Here is a 19,394-nt window from a genome sequence, read left to right on the forward strand (position 1 = left end):
GGACAGATGAGGGACAGTTAATGGAAGCCATGCCCATTCATAGTTGGATTCTTAATCACCAGCATTTCTTCATGACTGATAATCACCAAAGAGCAAGCAAATGCCTTGGTGCCAGGATGGCAGTTCAGCCCTCTTAGAAAGCTGCTGGCTTGCAGGACAGGCTGCCTTCCTTGAGCACCCGCTTGAGTGCAGCTCGGGGAGTTTGCTGCACTGTCTTCACAGAGCTCTGTGCAAGGAACCACAGCCAGATACTATCTCTTTCCAGATTTCAACCCAAGAGATGACTTTTCATTTTCAGTGTTAATTCATAGAGTTGTAAAGATTTTCAGATTGGGGACGTACAAGTTGGGTTTGGCTTTTTTGTGGTTTTCTTTTAAACACTCATTCCTTGTGCCCATCCCGTGGAAGAGATGGGTTGCCTGCCATTGCTCCGGCCCCGCGGGGCCTGCTGTTTGACTGGGCCTCTTGAATTCCATCAAATGGAGTATAGACAGCATGTGTCATAGAGGCTGCTTGGGAAGAGTGAGGAGCAGAATTAGTGTCTGTGGGTGGGCATGTGTTCTCATCACATTGCCAAAGAACTGCAGTGTGCAAAATCTGGCAGGAGCTCATTCCAAAGAAAAAGAAAACAGCCCCTTTTTCTGCTTTGAAAAATACTAAAAAAAAAAAATCTAGCCCCCATGTTGAAGAAATGGAACCATTAGAAAATCCTTGTGAGTGTGTGTGTGTGTGTGTGTGTGTGTGTGTGTGTGTGTGTTTCAAATAATTTTAAAAACTGAGGCTGGTATAGGAGAAATAAACAGGTACTAATCATAAAAAATATTTTTAAGAGGGAAGAGATATGGGGACATATGTATATGTATAACTGATTCACATTGTTATAAAGCAGAAACTAACACACCATTGTAAAGCAATTATGCCCCAATAAAGATGTTAATAAATAAGTAAATATTTTTAGAGATTCTGTCACTTATAACTATATTAGTGATAAGTGACAGAATCTTTTATAGTTACCGTGAGAAGGTCTTGTAGTTTGTTAATCATTCCTCACAGTATAGAAGAATATTTCTTAAATCAAAGCGTGGTTATAATGTATGTAGTTTGCACAATGGACATATGCTACATTCATCATTAGAGGAGAGTTTTGTGGTTTTTTTAAAATAGAGGTAATGTTTACCTAAGGACAATAGAAATGTTCTTTAGCCAAAGTCCCAAATTTATGAATTTGGGGTCCTTCTTGAGTATACCTATTTCAAGTGGCCCCTTTTTATTTCTCAAATTAATTGACTTTGTGTGTGTGTGGCAAAAAACATAGCATAAAATTTACCATCTTAACCATTTTTAAGTGTCCAGTGTATTAGTGTTAACTACATGTACGTCATTGTACAGCACATCTCTGAAACCTTTTCATCTTGAAAAACTGAAACTATACCCATTAAACAACTCCCATATCCCCCTACCCCAGCTCTTCACAACCACCATTCTACTTTCTGTTTCTACGAGTTTGACTACTTTAGATAATGGAATTTAAAAGTGGAATCATGCAGTGTTTGTCTTTTTGAACTGGCTTATTTCACATAGCATAATGTCCTTAAAGTTCATCCATGTTGTAACATACGACAGGATTTCTTCCTTTTCTTAAAGCTGAAAAAGATTCTGTTGTATGTATTTTCTTTATTCATATCCCCTGATGGACATTTAGGTAATTTCCACCTCTTGGCCATTGTGAGTAATACTTCAGTGAACCGTGGATGTGAAATTAATTGCCTTTTGAGATAGGAGTTGACCTTCAATAAATGTGAGGGTTAATTCCCTATGTGCAAACACACGAGAAAAAGTGCCATCGTGTCACATCACTCTGTGTTTAGCTTTTTCAGTTCACCCAAGAGCTTCCATATACCGAGTTTCTCACTGTGGGAATTTGCTGGGTGTGGAGCAATTTTCAGTCCAGGTGGCTCCCTTCAGGGATTGTGACTTCCCTAGGGGTGGGCTTAGTCCTGAGAGGCTGCTGAAGCACGCTGGTGAATGAGCTGGGCTGTGAGTAGTTCCTCTCGATCAGGCATTCAGACAGAAGCCCTTTCATCCTTTCTTCCTGATACTAGATGGCAGCCTGCAGCCACAGCACGGCTTCGTGGTAGTGTAGTTGCATCTGTTGGGCCACACAGACCGCCACCTTGCCTGTAAAGCTCGCTGCTAGAAGTGGGCCCTGGCTGCTGGATTGACTTCCCTCAGGCAGTGGTCTTTCGCTACCGCTGAACGCATGACCAAAAGCTTGGTCGGGCTCCCTGGAGCAAGCGTGTTGGTGGTAGCCAGGAAAGTCCATATTCAGCAGCTTATTAGCCTCCGAGGCTCTCGATTATCCGTGAAGATCATGAGTCTTAAAATCAAACGGCTGTTAGTCTTCCTAATTATCTCTCATGTTCCTTGGAAGTTCTTTCTGAGATCAGACTAGAATACTCTCCTACAAATGAAACAACATTTTAAGAAGATGGTGTGAAACTGTGAGCCAGCTTCGTAGCTAGTTGGCCTACACATTCTCCTTACCCCCCAGTTCTTTTATGGCAGGAAAGAAACTGAATGGAAGCACGTGTACCAAGAGGATGGCTCTGTTTTGTAATATCTCAGAAGGAAATTGCCCTCGTAGGTCAAATCCTGTCCCTCTATGTATAAGTCAAGAACTAGTCGAGTTGCGTGTTGATCCTGTGAGCCTTGCCTTGTGGCTGCCTTTCTAACTGCTCACCGGCAGTCATCGCCATCATAAAAGAAAAGAACAGGGTTTCCCTGGTGGCGCAGTGGTTAAGAATCCGCCTGCCAATTCAGGGGACACGGGTTCGATCCCTGGCCCGGGAAGATCCCACATGCTGCGGAACAACTAAGCCCGTGCGCCACAACTACTGAGCCTGTGCTCTAGGGCCCGCGAGCCACAACTAGTGAGCCTGTGTACTGCAACTACTGAAGCCCACGCGCCTACAGCCCGTGCTCCGCAACAGGAGAAGCCACCGCAGTGAGAAGCCCGTGCACTGCAACGAAGAGTAGTCCCCGCTCGCCACAAATAGAGAGAAAGCCCGTGTGCAGCAACAAAGACCCAACGCAGCCAAAAATAAAATAAATTTATTAAAAAAAAAAAAAAAACAGTTTCCCCAGGGACGCTTGTTTGGCATTCCTAAAGCGCTGGTACTGGTACCATTGTCACACTGCATTTAAACCAGTCCTTGTGAGTTTGGGTACCTTACGTGCTTTCTGTTTGGTTTGTCTGCTGCTTGCATAGATGTGAAGATTTCTCAGCCTTATTAGCAGGCGATCGTCAGGCTGGCTCTTTTCTGCCCTCTTCAAGATCCAGTAGTGCCAAATTCCAGGGACCCAAAATGCAGCCAAAATGAGGAGTTTAAGAGCTTCTCCTTGCTTGCCCTTTCTCCTGCACCCCACACCCAGGGAGGAAAACTCATGGCAAAACCCAGCCGAAAACTGGCTGTTCCACCAGAGGAGGGAAACAGGCTTCTGTTGAGATCGTCAGCGGGCAGTCAAAACCATTTGGGAATAGGCCTGTGATTCAGGTATTTTAGGAATTGATTAGGCTTCCATGGACCGAATTGGGAATCCTACTGCTCACCCTTTTAGGTTGTTCTGTGGGGAAATCACGTTCTCGTTTCAAACAACTGATTTACAAGTAAACTTTTTTTTTTTTAAGATGTTGGGGGTAGGAGTTTATTAATTTATTTATTTTTGCTGTGTTGGGTCTTCGTTTCTGCACGCGGGCTTTCTCTAGTTGCAGCGAGCAGGGGCCACTCTTCCTCGCGGTGCGCGGGCCTCTCACTATCGCGGCCTCTCTTGTTGCGGAGCACAGGCTCCAGACGCGCAGGCTCAGTAGTTGTGGCTCACGGGCCCAGTTGCTCCGCGGCATGTGGGATCCTCCCAGACCAGAGCTCGAACCCGTGTCCCCTGCATTAGCAGGCAGATTCTCAACCACTGCGCCACCAGGGAAGCCCCGACAAGAAAACTTTGACCAGAGCTCATTTGTGACATTGAAGCAGCCTGGACCCAATGGGAAACCTGAAGTACACAGAGTTTCTTTATCAAAGGCCTATGAGTAAACGTCTCTCCCCATTTTTAAGTTAAGCAATTGCTTCATTGCTTTTTCTTAACATTTTCCCTCTTTCTCTCTGAAAGTAGTGAAGATTGGTACTGGAGTGGCTGTCTTGAGTCAAATGATAAAGCTTATAGGATGAACTGTTTGGGAGAAAAGAGACAATTTCTCTTCTCTTTTTTGCCTGAATTTGCTCCATAAGTATGTCTTGGCGATTTTCTTCCATTGTGGCTAAGGAGAATCTCGCATTTGTGGATGTGTAATCCCAGCCGGATGGTAGGTTGTACCTATTTTGTTCAAAGGAACTTATTAAAACGCAACTTTCATCATTTTCTTGCTTTTCTCATAGTACTTTGATAGCCCAGCTTTGCTCCTGGGAGCTTTATAATTGCATAATACCACTTGCACTGAGGGAGCCTATCTGTTAGTTTGTCATGGTTTCAGGTCTTTGTGGTTTCAGAGTTTTTCTTCAATTCGAAAGATGTTTTCGGTTGCATTTCACTGCTGAAAGTTTTCTGATACGCTTTTGTAGAATATTTGCTAAGTCCTCTGGCATGACTTTACGGCCATGTGGTTTTTTTTAACACAAAGTTATAAAGAGGCCAAAGTTGAAAAGGGACCTCAAAGGTCATTGGGCCCCCTCCCTCATTTTATACATGAACAAACTGGGGCTTAGTGGGTCTGTGGTGTCTCAGCCAGGAGTGAGAAGGAGTTGTGCCACAGAGGTCAAGTCTGCTGACGTAGGGCACTAGCTACACCCTGTGGATCCAAAAATGAGGATTTGCCTCCGTTGGTGTGAAACTTTGCCAAACTGGGGAGGACTTCCCAGCCCCACCCCCAGCTCTGCCATTTTTGCACGCGGCTATGTTAGTGATACTTGCTCTTTGATTCCTTTGACAATCAGTTGTCCATCCAGTACATTTTAAGAGACCCATGAGAATAACCTCTCTTATATCCTCTGGATGATCTAGCTGAGATATGAGACCTTGGCCACAATTCTGGACCCCTTTAAAACAAAGCGTGGGGAGTCTGGGAGAGTTGTTTGGAGATTGGATCTTAGTTCTTCATCTGTCCCTAATGCCAGTGACCTTGAACAAGTCCCTTCTCCGGTCTGGATTTTTTTTTTTTTTTTAAGAAGATGTTGGGGGTAGGAGTTTATTAATTAATTAATCTATTTTTGCTGTTTTGAGTCTTCGTTTCTGTGCGAGGGCTTTCTCTAGTTGTGGCAAGCGGGGGCCACTCTTCATCGCGGTGCGCGGGCCTCTCACTATCGCGGCCTCCCTTGTTGCGGAGCGCAGGCTCAGTAGTTGTGGCTCACGGGCCTAGTTGCTCTGCGGCATGTGGGATCTTCCCAGACCAGGGCTCGAACCTGTGTCCCCTGCATTAGCAGGCAGATTCTCAACCACTGCACCCCCAGGGAAACCCTCCAGTCTGGATTTTAATTCTTCCATCTGAGTGAGGGGTCTGGAGTAGATAATTTCTACGATTCTTTCTAGCTTAAAAAGCGAGTAACTAACTTGTGTGGCTCTTCACCAGTGATAATTGAAGATCTAAGCTCTCCGTGCAGGCCTTCTAGTCTCTGCCTGGGAAAGGAAGAGGTCCAGAATTCTTCAGGGAGAACAAATGCTTCACATGTGCTTTATTTGTTTGTTAAGCTTTTCATCTCTGATGAGGGAGGTGGCAGAACCCTAGAAGAAAAGGAATTAAATGAATTGGGAATTCTTGCCTCCTGAAAGGGTGTCCGTGTCCAGTGGATCATGATCCAGTCAGCCTGTCGCTAACAGGACATGCTGACCTTCCTCCCTGTGGGCGAAATTATCACCTCCTTTTGAGAACAGGTCTTATTAAAGACTGGCTTGTAAAGGATTTTATAGCTTTAAAATTTGGTATCAACATAGGTAGATAAAGTAGTTTCCTAACCTTTTGACCATGGTTTGCTTTGGAGTGGAGGGTGGTAGGTGACAGGTAAAAAAATGGAAAATGTGTCCTGGATCACGTGAGGAGAAGTAAGCAGACTTTTCAGTACCTTTGTCAGCATCTTCTAGGTTTAGTGTTGATCTCCATTTAGAATCTAGCACTAAATTTTCTCTTTCTCCTTATATCTTCAAGTGTTCAGAAAAGTTGAAAGAAGTATACGGTCAACACCCACCAGCTCCAGCCTGCAAACTAGTATTTTACTTCGACTGCTTTATCACCCACATAATCTATCCATCCATCCCTCGGTCCATCTGAGACACCCTGTTATTTTTTTATGCATTTCAAAGTAAGTTGCAGATATGGTGTGCTTCTCCTGGATCAATTCAGCATGTGATCATTAATCACTCTCTTCCTTTTTGTTTTCTCTAATTTGTTAGAAAGCGAAGATTTCTGAGATAGTCAGGCGCAGAAGTTCAAGGGCTGCAATTTAAAGACCTGAATTGGAGATTATTAACTTTAAACAACTCCCTTTGCCATTTGTGTTTTGAAGTACCAATTTTTCTATTACATGTGTACTTTAATGTGGTGAGAGTTAATTTTGTTTAGTAATCTCACGTTTCCATTAGCTGGCCTTTGGGGGTTTAAACGTGGATCGTAAATACCATTTTTGGAAGGGTGTGTAAAACAGGGAAAGTCAAAGAAAATTAATTGCTTTTGGAGAAAAACATAGGAGAAGAAAGGGTTCTTTAGCTGTGGGTTATTTTGTTTCAAGTTGGTAATCCTTTGATCTTGATTAATTATGAACCCCACTGAACTCTGGGCTCAGCAAAGCAGCAGACAATAAAAGCAAAATCATAAACCTAGAGGCAGACTTTGGCCTCTCGCCTACCAGGACTCCTGTCCCCACTTCGCACTGTGTGATCACCCTGAAACTCACCCTTTAGGACAGAACCATTTCAGTCTGTAAGAAGCAGATTCATTCTATCTTGGTTTGAATAAGATAAATTTCATTTTTTTAAAGTGGCTTATTCATGTCAAAGTTGTTCGTGTTTTGATGATTTTTGAGAATAACTCAGAAATCTCCCATCGATTGCCTTTAATGTTAATGAACTGTTGTGATAAAATCTTACTATGATTTCCTAAAATGTTTTAGGTGATCTTAAAATATCCATGTTAACCATGTTAGAGAATCTGTGTATAAGGCTATGGTAGAATTCACATTAAAATAAAACACAGATACATGGATATATTTATTTGTTATTTCAGTAACTGTCTACAGCAGATATGGTTCCTGGATGTACAGGTAAAAGGAACGAGGAGTGGAGGCAGGATGCAGACACGTCTAGGTGGGTCTGGCAGCCTTGCCTGGTGAAGGAGATTTGCCTTGAAAGGAAGAGTCTAAAATGGAATTATCCCCCTTGTGCTAACATAATCCTCATCTGAGGCAGTGCAGAGAATCATTTGATGCTGGGTTTTTAAAAAGAAATCTTTTCCAAAAATTTTTTTAACTTTGTTGAATTCAGTGGGATTGTAAATTAAAAATTTTTTTTAATTGTATTATATTTACTTCCAAATCGAAGGATTTTTGTTCGTGGTAGAGGGTTGTGTGAGTTAATTTTCTGGAGCCAGTGTTTTAAAACTCAAAAATAATTTTTTAAATTAATTTATTTATTTATTATTTGTGGCTGCGTTGGGTCTTTTGCTGAGCGGGGGCTACTCTTCTTTGTGGCGCACAGGCTTCTTATTGTGGTGGCTTCTCTTGTTGCGGAGCATGGGCTCTAGGCGCGCAGGCTTCAGTTGTGGCTTGCGGGCTCAGTAGTTGTGGCTCGCGGGCTCTAGGGCGCAGGCTCAGTAGTTGTGGCACACGGGCTTAGTTGCTTCACAGCGTGTGAGATCTTCCCAGACTAGGGTTCTAACCTGTGTCCCCTGCATTGGCAGGTGGATTCTTAACCACTGCACCACCTGGGAAGCCCCTAAAACTCAAAAATAATTTAAAATGCATTCCAGAGCCTCCTATTAAGGTAATTATCCACTGTAGAGATACTTGACAAATAAGGATACAGAGGTCCGGAGTGGTCTGTCAACCAGGAAACCCACCTAGGATTTAAGGGGCCCATATGCCCAGGAATCTCCAGTTCCCTGGATCCACAGGGTGGGGAAATTAGGATTTCTGCTATTAGTAGAGATTAGAGCAAGTAATCTTCAGATTTCAAGAAAAAATGATTCCTTTCTTCACCAATTGTACAATAAGCTACCATGCCTGTCCTGCCCTATCTCTCCAGGCTTGACCTCAGCCGGGTCTTGCTTCTCCCAGCTGGGTCCGTTACTCACCTCAAGAGATAGTGGCTCGGGAAAGTTATATTGACACAGGGAGAGTTGCCAAAGAGCCATTAAAAAAATCTGTCTTAGACACAACTTCTAAAATTGCTAAGATTTACTTCAGCCAACACTTTATTGCCCAGGTTTAACACTGCCCGGTGTTATGGTTTTAGGTTGTACATTAGCATAACAGCTCTAATGCCTTTATCTTTATTGTGCCCCAGTTATAAGTGATCCATCTTTGTGGATATTATATATTTATCAATAGTATTCTTGTGGTTTCTGAATTTAAATGTAGGTAGGAAAGGGTTTTTTGTTGAAGAAAAAAAAGAACTGTAGCTCCATCCTTAAGACATTGGATATATTAAATAAGTAAAATCAAAAGGTTTTGGTTAAATGATTTTTCCAAAAGGGGAAAAAAAAATCGAGAGCAACAGAAGTATAATCTAGCTGAATCACTCTTTTCCTGTGGAGGATTTATGCTTGTTCAAACTACAGGTGAGGAAAGCTTAGAGGTTAAATTTTAAATTGTGGGTTTTTTATTATTTTGGGGGGGGGGCGCTGCATTGGGTCTTCGTTGCTGTGCGCAGGCTTTCTCTAGTTGCGGTGAGCGGGGGCTACTCTTCATTGCGGTGCATGGGCGGCTTCTCATTGCAGTGCATGGGCTTCTCATTGCAGTGCATGGGCTTCTCATTGCAGTGGCTTCTCTTGTGGCGGAGCGTGGGCTCTACGCGTGCGGGCTTCAGTAGTGCACGTGAGCTCAGTAGTTGTGGCACACGGGCTTAGTTGCTCCACGACATGTGGGATCTTCCCAGACCAGGGCTCGAACCCGTGTCCCCTGCATTGGCAGGCAGATTCTTAACCACTGCCCCACCAGGGAAGCCCTAAATTGTGTTTTAAAGACAGTACAGTGGAGTGATTCTAATATAACTTTGTAAACCTTGCTGAGAAGGAAACCCCAAAACCAGTGTTTTGTAAGATAACCTCCAGCGTACCTGGGCGCTGCCGTGGGTATCACCACCTCCCGTTCAGCGTGGGAAGGTTTGCCCTTGGAATTGGGGCTGTCACTGAGGTGAGGGATCGGGGGCCACGAGAAGCTCTGACTTGCCTCGCCAGCTGTAGGTTTTTCTAGCTCACCAGAGTGCTCCCTGGTCAGTGTTTCCAGGCTGTGGGGATGTCAGAGGACCCCTAACTGCCTCTGGTATTTCCTCAACTATTTCCTCACAGGCCTCTTAAGCATCTGTCAAGCTTACATGTTTAACTCCCAGCCCTGATCTTTATTCCTTTGTGTCTTGGCTTCATTTCCTTTTCTTGGCCATTAAGGGTCACAGGACCCATGAACAGCAAGTACCCTCCACTTGGGACAGCTGACAGGGTGTCCATTCCCATGGACGTCTGCAGGGTGTGTGTTTCAGCTCCACGTGCCAGAGAATGATTTTCGGTGTACATGCTACTCTGGCTCTTGTGGCCTGAAAGTGTGAGGAAGCACTTGGAGATTGGAAAATGCACATTGTAATGTAAAGGAAAGTATTGTACATAATATTATAAACAAGGTAGGGGCATTTATTTTGAATCATGGAAACAGTAGCTCATAGAAACGAGTTTGCAGTGGTTATTCTAGAGGAGAGTTTTTGTATTAAAGTTTAAGTAGGAAAATAAAAGTACTAGAGGCCCATGTCTAATAAACTTCAACTTCCTAGGATTGGTTCTAAGGAATTATTTATAAGTTATTAAATTTAAGAATCATTCCTATTTCAAATATCAGTCATGCTGGCAATGTCCTTCGTAGTAATGGAGAAAACAACCCCTTTTAATACATGCACTATAAAATAGTGTGTGGGTGAGTAGGTCTATTTATATGCTTCAGGGTAGCTAGGTAGCCTGAACAACAAAGATGCTGGGCTTATATGGGGCATGTGAGGATGAGAATAAGCACGCCCCATGCCTCCCCCTCTGGCTCAGGGTGGAACTTGGACAGGGAGGGCTCTAGTGACCTTGCAGGACAGCAGAACTTACTAGCTGTGATGCAGGATTAAAGTGGGGATTCCTAGGGAATTCCCTGGTGGTCCAGTGGTTAGGACTCTGCACTTTCACTGCCAAGGGCCCGAGTTCAGTCCTGGTCGGGGAACTAAGATCCCACAAGCCGTGTGGCATGGCCAAAAATAATAATAAAGTGGGGATTCCTAAAACATTTTCTAGTTATCTTCACTCCCAGATTCTGAGCCCAGCACATAGTAAAGGAGGAAAACCTATTCACACTCCACAGTATAAGCAGGAACCCCTGCTTTCCGCCCAGTTAGTTTCTGGATGAAGGTTACATCCCCAGTCATTGCAAGGCAAGCACCCACCACCTTCCAGGTACCATGTTATATATTGGGGTTCCATTCTGAAAACTCATTACATGCCATTTTAAAACTGCATAAATTGATCACAAAGATAAAACACATAAAAGCTCTGCTGTATCGTCTGGGGGAATGACTCTGCATGGGCAAGATGAGCTGCAGCATCTCAGAAATGCAGGGACACTATGAAGATTGGATGAAGAGCCTGCTTTCTTCTCTGGGTGAATCTGGTCCCTGGCAGAGGGCCTTGGTGCCATGCATGCAAAGTTACGGTGTCAGTACCTGTTCGAGGTACCTGGATGCTCTTACTAGCAGATATGGGGGTAGGGCTGTTTCCAAGACCACTCTCCGTCAAGTGTACTTCATGGCTGATTTCATGGATGTTAAGTTAACTGTGGGGAAGCCTTTCTCTTGAGTGGTCTTAGCCCACTTTTTAGCTCCCCCAACTCTGATATCATGCAAGCCGGTTCTCTTTAAGAAGCAAACACTTGATGTTCAGAAAAGTCCTTCTCTGCTTCGTAGTGGCTGCTCATTTGCATTTGAGAGGAGAGCCAGGTGCCTTCCCCAGAACTGGCTCCTGTGGGGTCTCGCACGTCTAGATGCTCTTCTTACCACTGTTGCCCGTAATGGCCTAACCATACAAACAACACACATTTTGTTTGACAGGAAGCGGGCAGAGCTAGTGTTCTACCTGTAGGGGCTTGTACAGAGCTGAAAACCACGTTTCCACCATGCATAAAACTCCATTATGTACAGCTTTCCTTTCCAAACTTTATAAAGTTTGGATTGTATACATTTCTAAAACCAGCGCAGCCTACTTAAAAAAAAAATTCTTAAGTAGTTGATACCTACTAAAACTCAAGAAACCACCACCCTTTTAAATAGAACATGACCAGTCTCTTTGGCTCCTCAACTCATTTGATTCTGCCGAAATATTTTGTTGATCCTTTTTAAAAAGATGACAAGACCATGTATTTCACACACATACGTTTTACACATACATGTAATACTTTATATACACATAACAATTCGATTAAATCAAAGAGCTTTTTGAAATCTATAGGCTCAAGGAAGACTGGGGGTGGGCCGGGCGTGTGATTACAGTGAAGAGGGGTCCTCGTCCCCCTGGAGGACGTGGTGTTATATTTGGCTCAGCTGGCGGCTCGCGGTTGTGCTGGGACCAAAAGGGAGCCTGACAGGCGGTGATCTGGACTAATCCCTCTCAAGGTCTGGTGACGTGGAGAAGGATGGAAAAGAGGCCTGGGAGGAAGTGAATGTAATGTTTAGCATAATGGAGAGAACCCTGTGATCAGATAAGGGCTGGCTGCGTGGGGGCGGGGGCGGGGGGAGTATTTATGGCGGATGTCAAAGTTCCAGGCTCTATCTCTGAAGCCAGTGGGAGAGCCAGAGGAGCAGAGCGCCAGTTCCCACATGGCAGACGGACTGCTTCCCTACAGGTGTGCCTGAAATGTAGGCTCAGACCTGTTCTTTATAAATCTGCCTTGCATTAATCATTGCTGGAGGTCCGTTTTGGATGCTCTCCTGCTGTCCAAGGCCCGACAAGCCTCCCTGCCACCCCGTTCTCCGACAGCTAAAAAAGGCAGGCAGTCAGGAAACCCAGTCCTCATGGGCCAGAAAGGCTTGTCTTTAAAGGACCTGCTTTTGTATTAAAGTCAGCCTTTCAGCAAAAATAATTATGATGGCTACAGTTGACCAAGCTTCTTTGTATCAGGCACTGGACCTCAGTTACTGCCTTTAACCCTCAGGACATCCCAGCACGGTGTAAGCTGCTTCTTCGTGTTTTGCAAATGAGGAAACTGAAGCTCAAAAAGAGGCTTCTTCAGCTGCTGAGAAGGTCAAGGCAGTGCTGACCTGTCTGGCTGTGAACATTCTTTACAGACACAATGCTGCCTCATCACTGTTTCCTACAATCCCTTTGTTTACTTCTGTAACGTGGCCCAGACAGGGCCTGGTTTGAATCTGGGGAGAACAGCTTAGAACATAAATGCCTGAGATGCAAAACTACTTGTGCCACCTTGGAATCAGCACCCCAAAACAAAAATCTAGCTTTAAAATTGTTCTTTCTCTCCCTCCCCATCCTGCCATGGGCTGTCACCGACCTCTGTTGCATGTTGAGTGATTGCAGGACAGCAAGTCCTGTTTTTACAAATAAGGCTGCATGTGGGGAGTGCAAAGCTTTGTCCTTCAAGGAACCACGTTTGGCCAGATCCCCAGCCCAATTTGAAAAAGCCAGTTTTACTCAAAATGCATATAAAGAATGTAGTGGTGTTCAGGTGGTGGTCAGACACCATTTGTAATGACATTGACTCTGAGGGTCAGTTTAACTCAAGTTCAGACACTAGGGAGGGCTCCATTCAGTTTGTGTTTGGACCCACGCCTGGAACTTCACCAGGTCCTAATCAGTTACACCAGTTGAACAGTTGAAACTTTCAGAAGCATGAGGTGATTGTTGTTGTTGACAGTAGCGTTTGGGGGGATTTTCTAACGCGTACCTGCAGCATTTTTCTTGTGCACATGAAGAAGTGCATCTGCTTTAGCCTCTCCTGCTTCATCCCGCACCCCACAGACAAACCCCCGCATCTGGCTTAAGCATGTTGTTTAATTCTTTCCAGAAAGAGGCAGGGAGGGTGGGAAGGGAGTTTCTTCCTTCTTTATACCTTTTTGGTAGTAGAGTTCATTGTCCTTTCTGTTCTGGGCGGGGTGAGTGCCTGAATAACGTAAATACACCGCGGATAGGAAGCAGTTGGCATGCGGCCATGCAGCTGGATTATGCAGACACCCATCGCAGCTTTCAGTGCAACACTTTATCCCCCTGCCTTGTTTTCAATGTCACTTGCCTCAGTTAATGCTGGCGATTGGGGTTGCTGCCAGAGGAGATGGGGGTCTTCTTTCCCCCACTCTCAACACCAGGTCCTAATCAGTTACACCAGTATTAACAGTTGACCTGGTGTTCAGCTGTTAAACTGGTGTGACCATAGGGAAGCGCACCACAGAGAAGTCTGTGCCCTCGGGAATGGGCATGGAAGGAATCAGGGCAGGAAAAGAGGATGTTGCAGACCACAGTCGAAGGCCAAAATGAAGAGCCCCTGTCGTCTGGAAGCCAGGGGCTGGGGTATTTGTTTGAATCTCTAATAAATGATACTCTTTGGAAATAAGTTTATGGCACCAACATAAGTAATGCAAACTTCCCTTTTTCGTGTTTACTTAATCCCTTCAAAGGAAGGGAGAAGAGCACACAGCCGCAACAAAAAAAAAAGTAAAAGCATGTTTTAGCAAGAGGCGTGTAGAGTTTCAGTTACTCACCTTGGCCATTTCCTGTTGGGATGAACCCACGGTACATTCACAGACGATTTGAGAAAGCTGTGTTTCATACTAGAGAATTACACATCCTGGGAACCCTTAGTTTTTCTAGAATAAATGGGGAATGTGGGGGAAGTGTATTCTCAAATTGTGTGTATGTAACTAAACAGATATTATAAAATGTTCTTAATCTCTCTCATCTAAAGGAATATGCATGTTGAATCCTGAGGTGAATGGATTAATGATAGAAACCACGTGACTTTTTAAATTCAGTTTTCCTGTTAATGAAAAGGAAATCTTTAGCCTATCCCAGTTAAGCCGTTGTGGCTCATAAGCAAATGAGTATTGAACACTATATTTTCTCAGAGATTTTCTTAGCTACAAATAATTTTTTAAAACCTGTTTACAAATATTGTCTATTTAACCCATTCATTCCTCGACCTACTACATGAAAGACATCACTCTAGGTTCTAAGGATATAGCGGGAAACAAAAAGGGCAAAGTCCCTGCTCTCATGGAGTTTACATCCTGGTTGGGAAAAGTGGGCAAACAGGGCAGATGTTGATTTAGTAGCATGTAGAGAGACAAAGCGCGGTGAGAAGATGTAAGAGGGATGGAGGGTGCTGCTTTATATAAAGTGGACGGAGAAATCTTCTCTAATGAAATAACCCTGGACAGAGACCCGAATGAATTAAGGAAATGAGCCTGGTTGGTGTGTGGAAAGAAGAGTGGGAAATGGGGTTTGACGAGAAGGAAATAACGAGTGCAAAGGCCCTGAGGTAGGGTGCTTAATGCAGAGGACCATCAAGGCCAATGGGACTGAAGTGGGATGAGCAAGGAGGAGAGTAAGACATGCACTAGATTTTGACTTTTACTTGGAGTGATATAAGAAGCTTTTGGAGAGTTTGAATAGAATGTCGTAATCTGACTTACCTTTCGACTTCCTTAGAAAGTTGGGCAGGTATGGGAAGTAAGGAGGCCAGTTAGGAGGCTTGTTGCAGTCGTCAGAGAAGTGTTCTGGATATATTTCAAAGGAAGAGCCAGTTGGGAATCACGAGTTCAGTCTTAAACGTGTTAACTGAGGTGACTACTAGATGCCAAAGCAGAGAAATCACACAGGCAGTTGGTTTTACTGATCTGAAGCTTAGGGAAGAGGTCTGGGTGTGTAAATGTGAATTGGGGCACTGTTAGCACATGGAAAATATTTAAGTGGAGTCGTTGGCCCTGGCTTAGATCATGGATCGTTTAGGCACAGTTAAAGGAGGGGAGGCAGCAAATACTGGTACCAAGTAGTAGGCGTGCTAGTGGGCACCGGTGCAAGGTCTCTTCTGAGTGTGTCTGTTTTCTCAGTGAAGGCTCTGAGCACTGGGCCTGGGGTGCATAGAAAGAGAGGGTTCTATGTTACTCTGCATCTTTGTTTCCCTAGAATCTGGTACAGTGCCTGGCATGTAGAAGATGGGGATGTATGTTTGAAGGATTAAAAAAAGCAATGTTGTTCCAAGAAAGAAAACAGCAAGTGAGAATTTAATGGCCTTGCCGAAAATCCAAATAAGTTTCGGAAAAGTGATGAAGAACGAAAAGAAGCTAGAGTTGGTCTCTGGAGGGGAAAGAGGATTTTTGGCCAATGTGCAAAGGAACTTATTGCGAAATCAAAGTTTAGACTGGAAAAAATAAAATCATAAACAGAAGGCTACACATGTGTAAAGGGTATTTGAACTGAAATATAAATGATCGCACCGTGAATTTGTGATTTAGGAGTGGGCTATCGTCTACTTAACGCTAAATCAGAAGATTATTATCCTTATAAAATGTTAAGCCTTGGTCATTCGTTATAAACCAAGTTTTAAGGGTTGAAACCATAATGTCCTCTTAAGTTAATAGATTCGTCTTTCCGAACTTATAGATACCAAACCGTAGATAGAAGTTCATTCGTTTTATTATTAATATGTCCACCTAGAAACTGGAGAATGTTATGCTTGCATACATTCTCAAAGATTCACAAATATTTTTTAATGACTGGGCGTCTTTTTTTTTTTTTTTTTTTAAACGTACTTTTATATTGAGTTTAAGAGTTTGGGTTTTTCCCTGAACATTGATACAGGCTATCTTTTAAGGTTGCTGCCAGGCGTAGATTTTCTTTTGATGAGTCCCAAAAATGCTGGCTATGGTCCCCTTGCACTGTGAAACGTGTCCTCCAGCTCCAGACCATTGTCATGCCCCATTCTTCTTGTTGTTGTCGTTTTAGTGACAGCTATATTGTGCGCGTCAAGGCTGTGGTTATGACCAGAGATGACTCCAGCGGGGGATGGTTCCCACAGGAAGGAGGCGGGATCAGTCGCGTGGGGGTCTGTAAGGTCATGCACCCCGAAGGCAATGGACGAAGCGGCTTTCTCATCCATGGTGAACGACAGAAAGACAAACTGGTAATGGCAGACGTGCAGCGCGTGGGTTAAATTAGCAACGGCTGATTTCTTGACATTAAATCATAGCCCTTTTCCTGTAGGTATATTTTTCCTTCTTTCTCTGACTTCAGACTCTTGCAAAAGCTTCCAAAGTTAGAATTCACAGGGCTGGCGCCAAATTGCAAAACCTAACCTTGGCTTTTCAGTGAAGTCACTTTTTACTACACACCGTATAACTCAGATGCTTAGAAGCCGTGCATTTGGCTGTCTTATTTGCGTCTTGATTAATTAAGCTGTCTTGCTGTCACTGTAACAAGATGTTCAAAATGAAAGTATGCTCTTTATTATGAATCACATCGTAGTGAGCTGTAAAGTCAGAGTTTTTTTAAACATTGGGTTTATTCATGGAGCATGCCATCAAGGTTTGGATGGTGAGAGAGAGAATGCAAAGAGGAAGTGTCGTCTGACGTTACTTCTAAATAAATGTTTATCTCAAAAATAGTGCAGCTTCTATTTCATAAGCTAATAAACAAAACACTTTTGGGAAAAGAAAGTAACAAAAAGCAGCGGCATTACACTCCTGTGTAATAATTCTACATGCTTAAAAATAGGCACTTTGGAGAGTAATCATTAACTCACAAAGATGGGGGCGTTGATAGTTTATAACATAGTCTCATGGAGGGACTGGATGTCCAGTTCTTTGTTACGAAGGAATCTATGATACGAAGGAAAATTGTCTGTTTTTAATTGGTGGCCTTGAATCTGGGAGAACATGCTCCTATCTGTATTCGATCCTGGAATGTATACTCCAAAGCCAACCATTGATTCAAAATGTGCAGGATCTCAACAGAGAAAATACAAAGACACCACAGGAATAAGTCAGTGGTACATTTGAGACCCTTGACAGCGGCATGTGTTGAGTTTTATGTGCTGAGTATACAAACTTAATCTTCTTCTGCAACCACTTCTTAATGTTTATAAAGGTTACAAAATAAGGCAGAACAATTTCTAAATGTTATATATGGATTAACAGAAATGGTATTTTCACACTTGATTCATTTCTGAAAATGAAATGAATGAAAATTTAAAGGGAGAATGTAGCTCATTTTAAGAAACATGGCCATTCAAGAAATTCCTTACATAATAGTCAAATAGTTAAAACATTCTTGTTTATAAGATATTCACAATAAAGGCAATGTAACCACACTAACAAGGAAAAGTAAAATAACTACCTTTTAGCCAGCATTTACCTAAGGGCTGAGTACAATGCTAGCCCTTTAGTTGAGATGTATCGTTGTATCCTTACAGTAGCCTATATAGCTATAACTGAAGAAACTAAGATTCAGAAAGACTCCTTGTTCTGGATGACCCATCTTGGGGGCCGGGAACCAGTATTTGATACCCTGTCACTGACCCCAAACTGAGCCAAAGTCGCATGTGCATAACCACCTGTAGCCCTTTGATATAGTTTTTTTCCGCTTTGTGCGTATTTTTATTTTTACCTAGCTGTAATCAGAGCTCGTAAACAGTTTTATATCTGTGTGTGTGGTGTGGTTTTGTTTTGTTTTGTTTTTTTGGGCCACATGGCATGTGGGATCTTAGTTCCCCGACCAGGGATCGAACCCTTGACCCTTGCAGTGGAAGCGCGCAGTCTTAACCACTGGACCACCAGGGAAGTCCCTAAAGTTTTATATCTCATAAGATATTCTCATAAGAAATTTTTCATGTTGCTGGTATCAGGTTGATTTTCCACTGTTTATTTGAGGATCTCCTTAGTGTCAAATGTTAAGATTCCTTCCCTTCCCACTACCCCCAGTATTATCTACCTGCATTTTCCACACTTATTATTTACTTGGAATAAATTGAGGGGTCAAATTTTTATGACTTTTGATACTTGTACAAAGAGCTGCTACCAGCATATGTGAGAATTTTCTTTAACACACTGAGGGTCACATATTTTAAATCTGTACCAATTTGATTAGAGTAACAGTGGTATCTTGTTGATTAATAATGAGATCAAATGTTTTTCTGTTTGTTAAACAGTCTTAACTGAATTATCTGTCAGTGTCCTTTGTGTATTTACCTTTTGGGGCCTGATTTTTCTCCTTGATACGTATGCCCTCTGAGTATAATAAAGATACTCATCTTCATCAACATAGTTGCAGATATTTTTATAATCTGTTGCTTGCCTTTTTTATTTTAGTTGGGGTTCTTTTCCTACAAAAATTTTGCTAGAAAATTTTTTTTCCCTTTTTCCCTTTTTATTTTTATTGTTACTAGTTTTGTGTTAGCAAATTATTGTACCTGAATGGTTACATCTTTTTAGGTCTATTTTTTCCTGGTATTTCTGTGGTTTGTCACAGAATATGTCAACCTGGAATAGCCTTTAGATTGTCTAATTCAGCCCTTTCATTTTATAGATACATTTGTAAACTTGTATCGTACCACCGACTTGACCATAGTAATTGTGAGCGTCTACAATTTTGTTTGAGGCCCTTTATGTAAATAACCTCAGTTAAATTCCTGCAACATTCTGAAGGAGGAGGATACTACTGATATTATCTACACTTTGTAATGGGGAACCTCAATTCTCCAAGAAGTGATCCATTTCCCCAGTCTGGGGCACATAGTCATTAGCAGAGCCAGCACTGGGAACCATTTCATTGTGAAGCCAAAACCTGGTCCCTTCATACCAGCTCTGCATGGGAATAGGACAGTCCTGGCTGTGGACCAGCTTCTGTTGTGTGTTGCTGTTGAACAAGGATCGTGTGCCTCATCCCCTCCCCTGTCATGTTTCTCCATCACCTTCTCCCTCTTCTTGTCCCCCTTACATTCTGTGACTACACTTCTGGACTTTTATATATTATATCCACTAGTAGTTAAATCACACACCCATACACCCAGATGTGCTTCTGCATCTTTCCATCCCTCGCTGTGCCTGTTTCACACTCCGGTAAATCCGGGACTCCTAACACACAACCCCACACACACTTACGGCAATATGGTGAC

The 19,394-nt window shown here is 43.1% G+C and overlaps 1 protein-coding gene across 2 annotated transcripts in view; it reads left to right on the forward strand.

The window, feature by feature from the left end:
• Positions 1–19,394, forward strand: part of SPRED2 (sprouty related EVH1 domain containing 2) — a 122,990-nt gene that overhangs the window by 71,730 nt on the left and 31,866 nt on the right. For both annotated transcript variants that reach the window (XM_033838440.2, XM_019943257.3), the window contains exon 2: positions 16,229–16,406. In XM_033838440.2, the coding sequence (XP_033694331.1) occupies positions 16,229–16,406 (178 nt within the window). The remainder of the gene's footprint in view (positions 1–16,228; positions 16,407–19,394) is intronic.

The sequence above is a fragment of the Tursiops truncatus genome, chromosome 14 (genome assembly GCF_011762595.2).
Source record: "Tursiops truncatus isolate mTurTru1 chromosome 14, mTurTru1.mat.Y, whole genome shotgun sequence".
Classification (NCBI taxonomy): Eukaryota; Metazoa; Chordata; class Mammalia; order Artiodactyla; family Delphinidae; genus Tursiops; species Tursiops truncatus.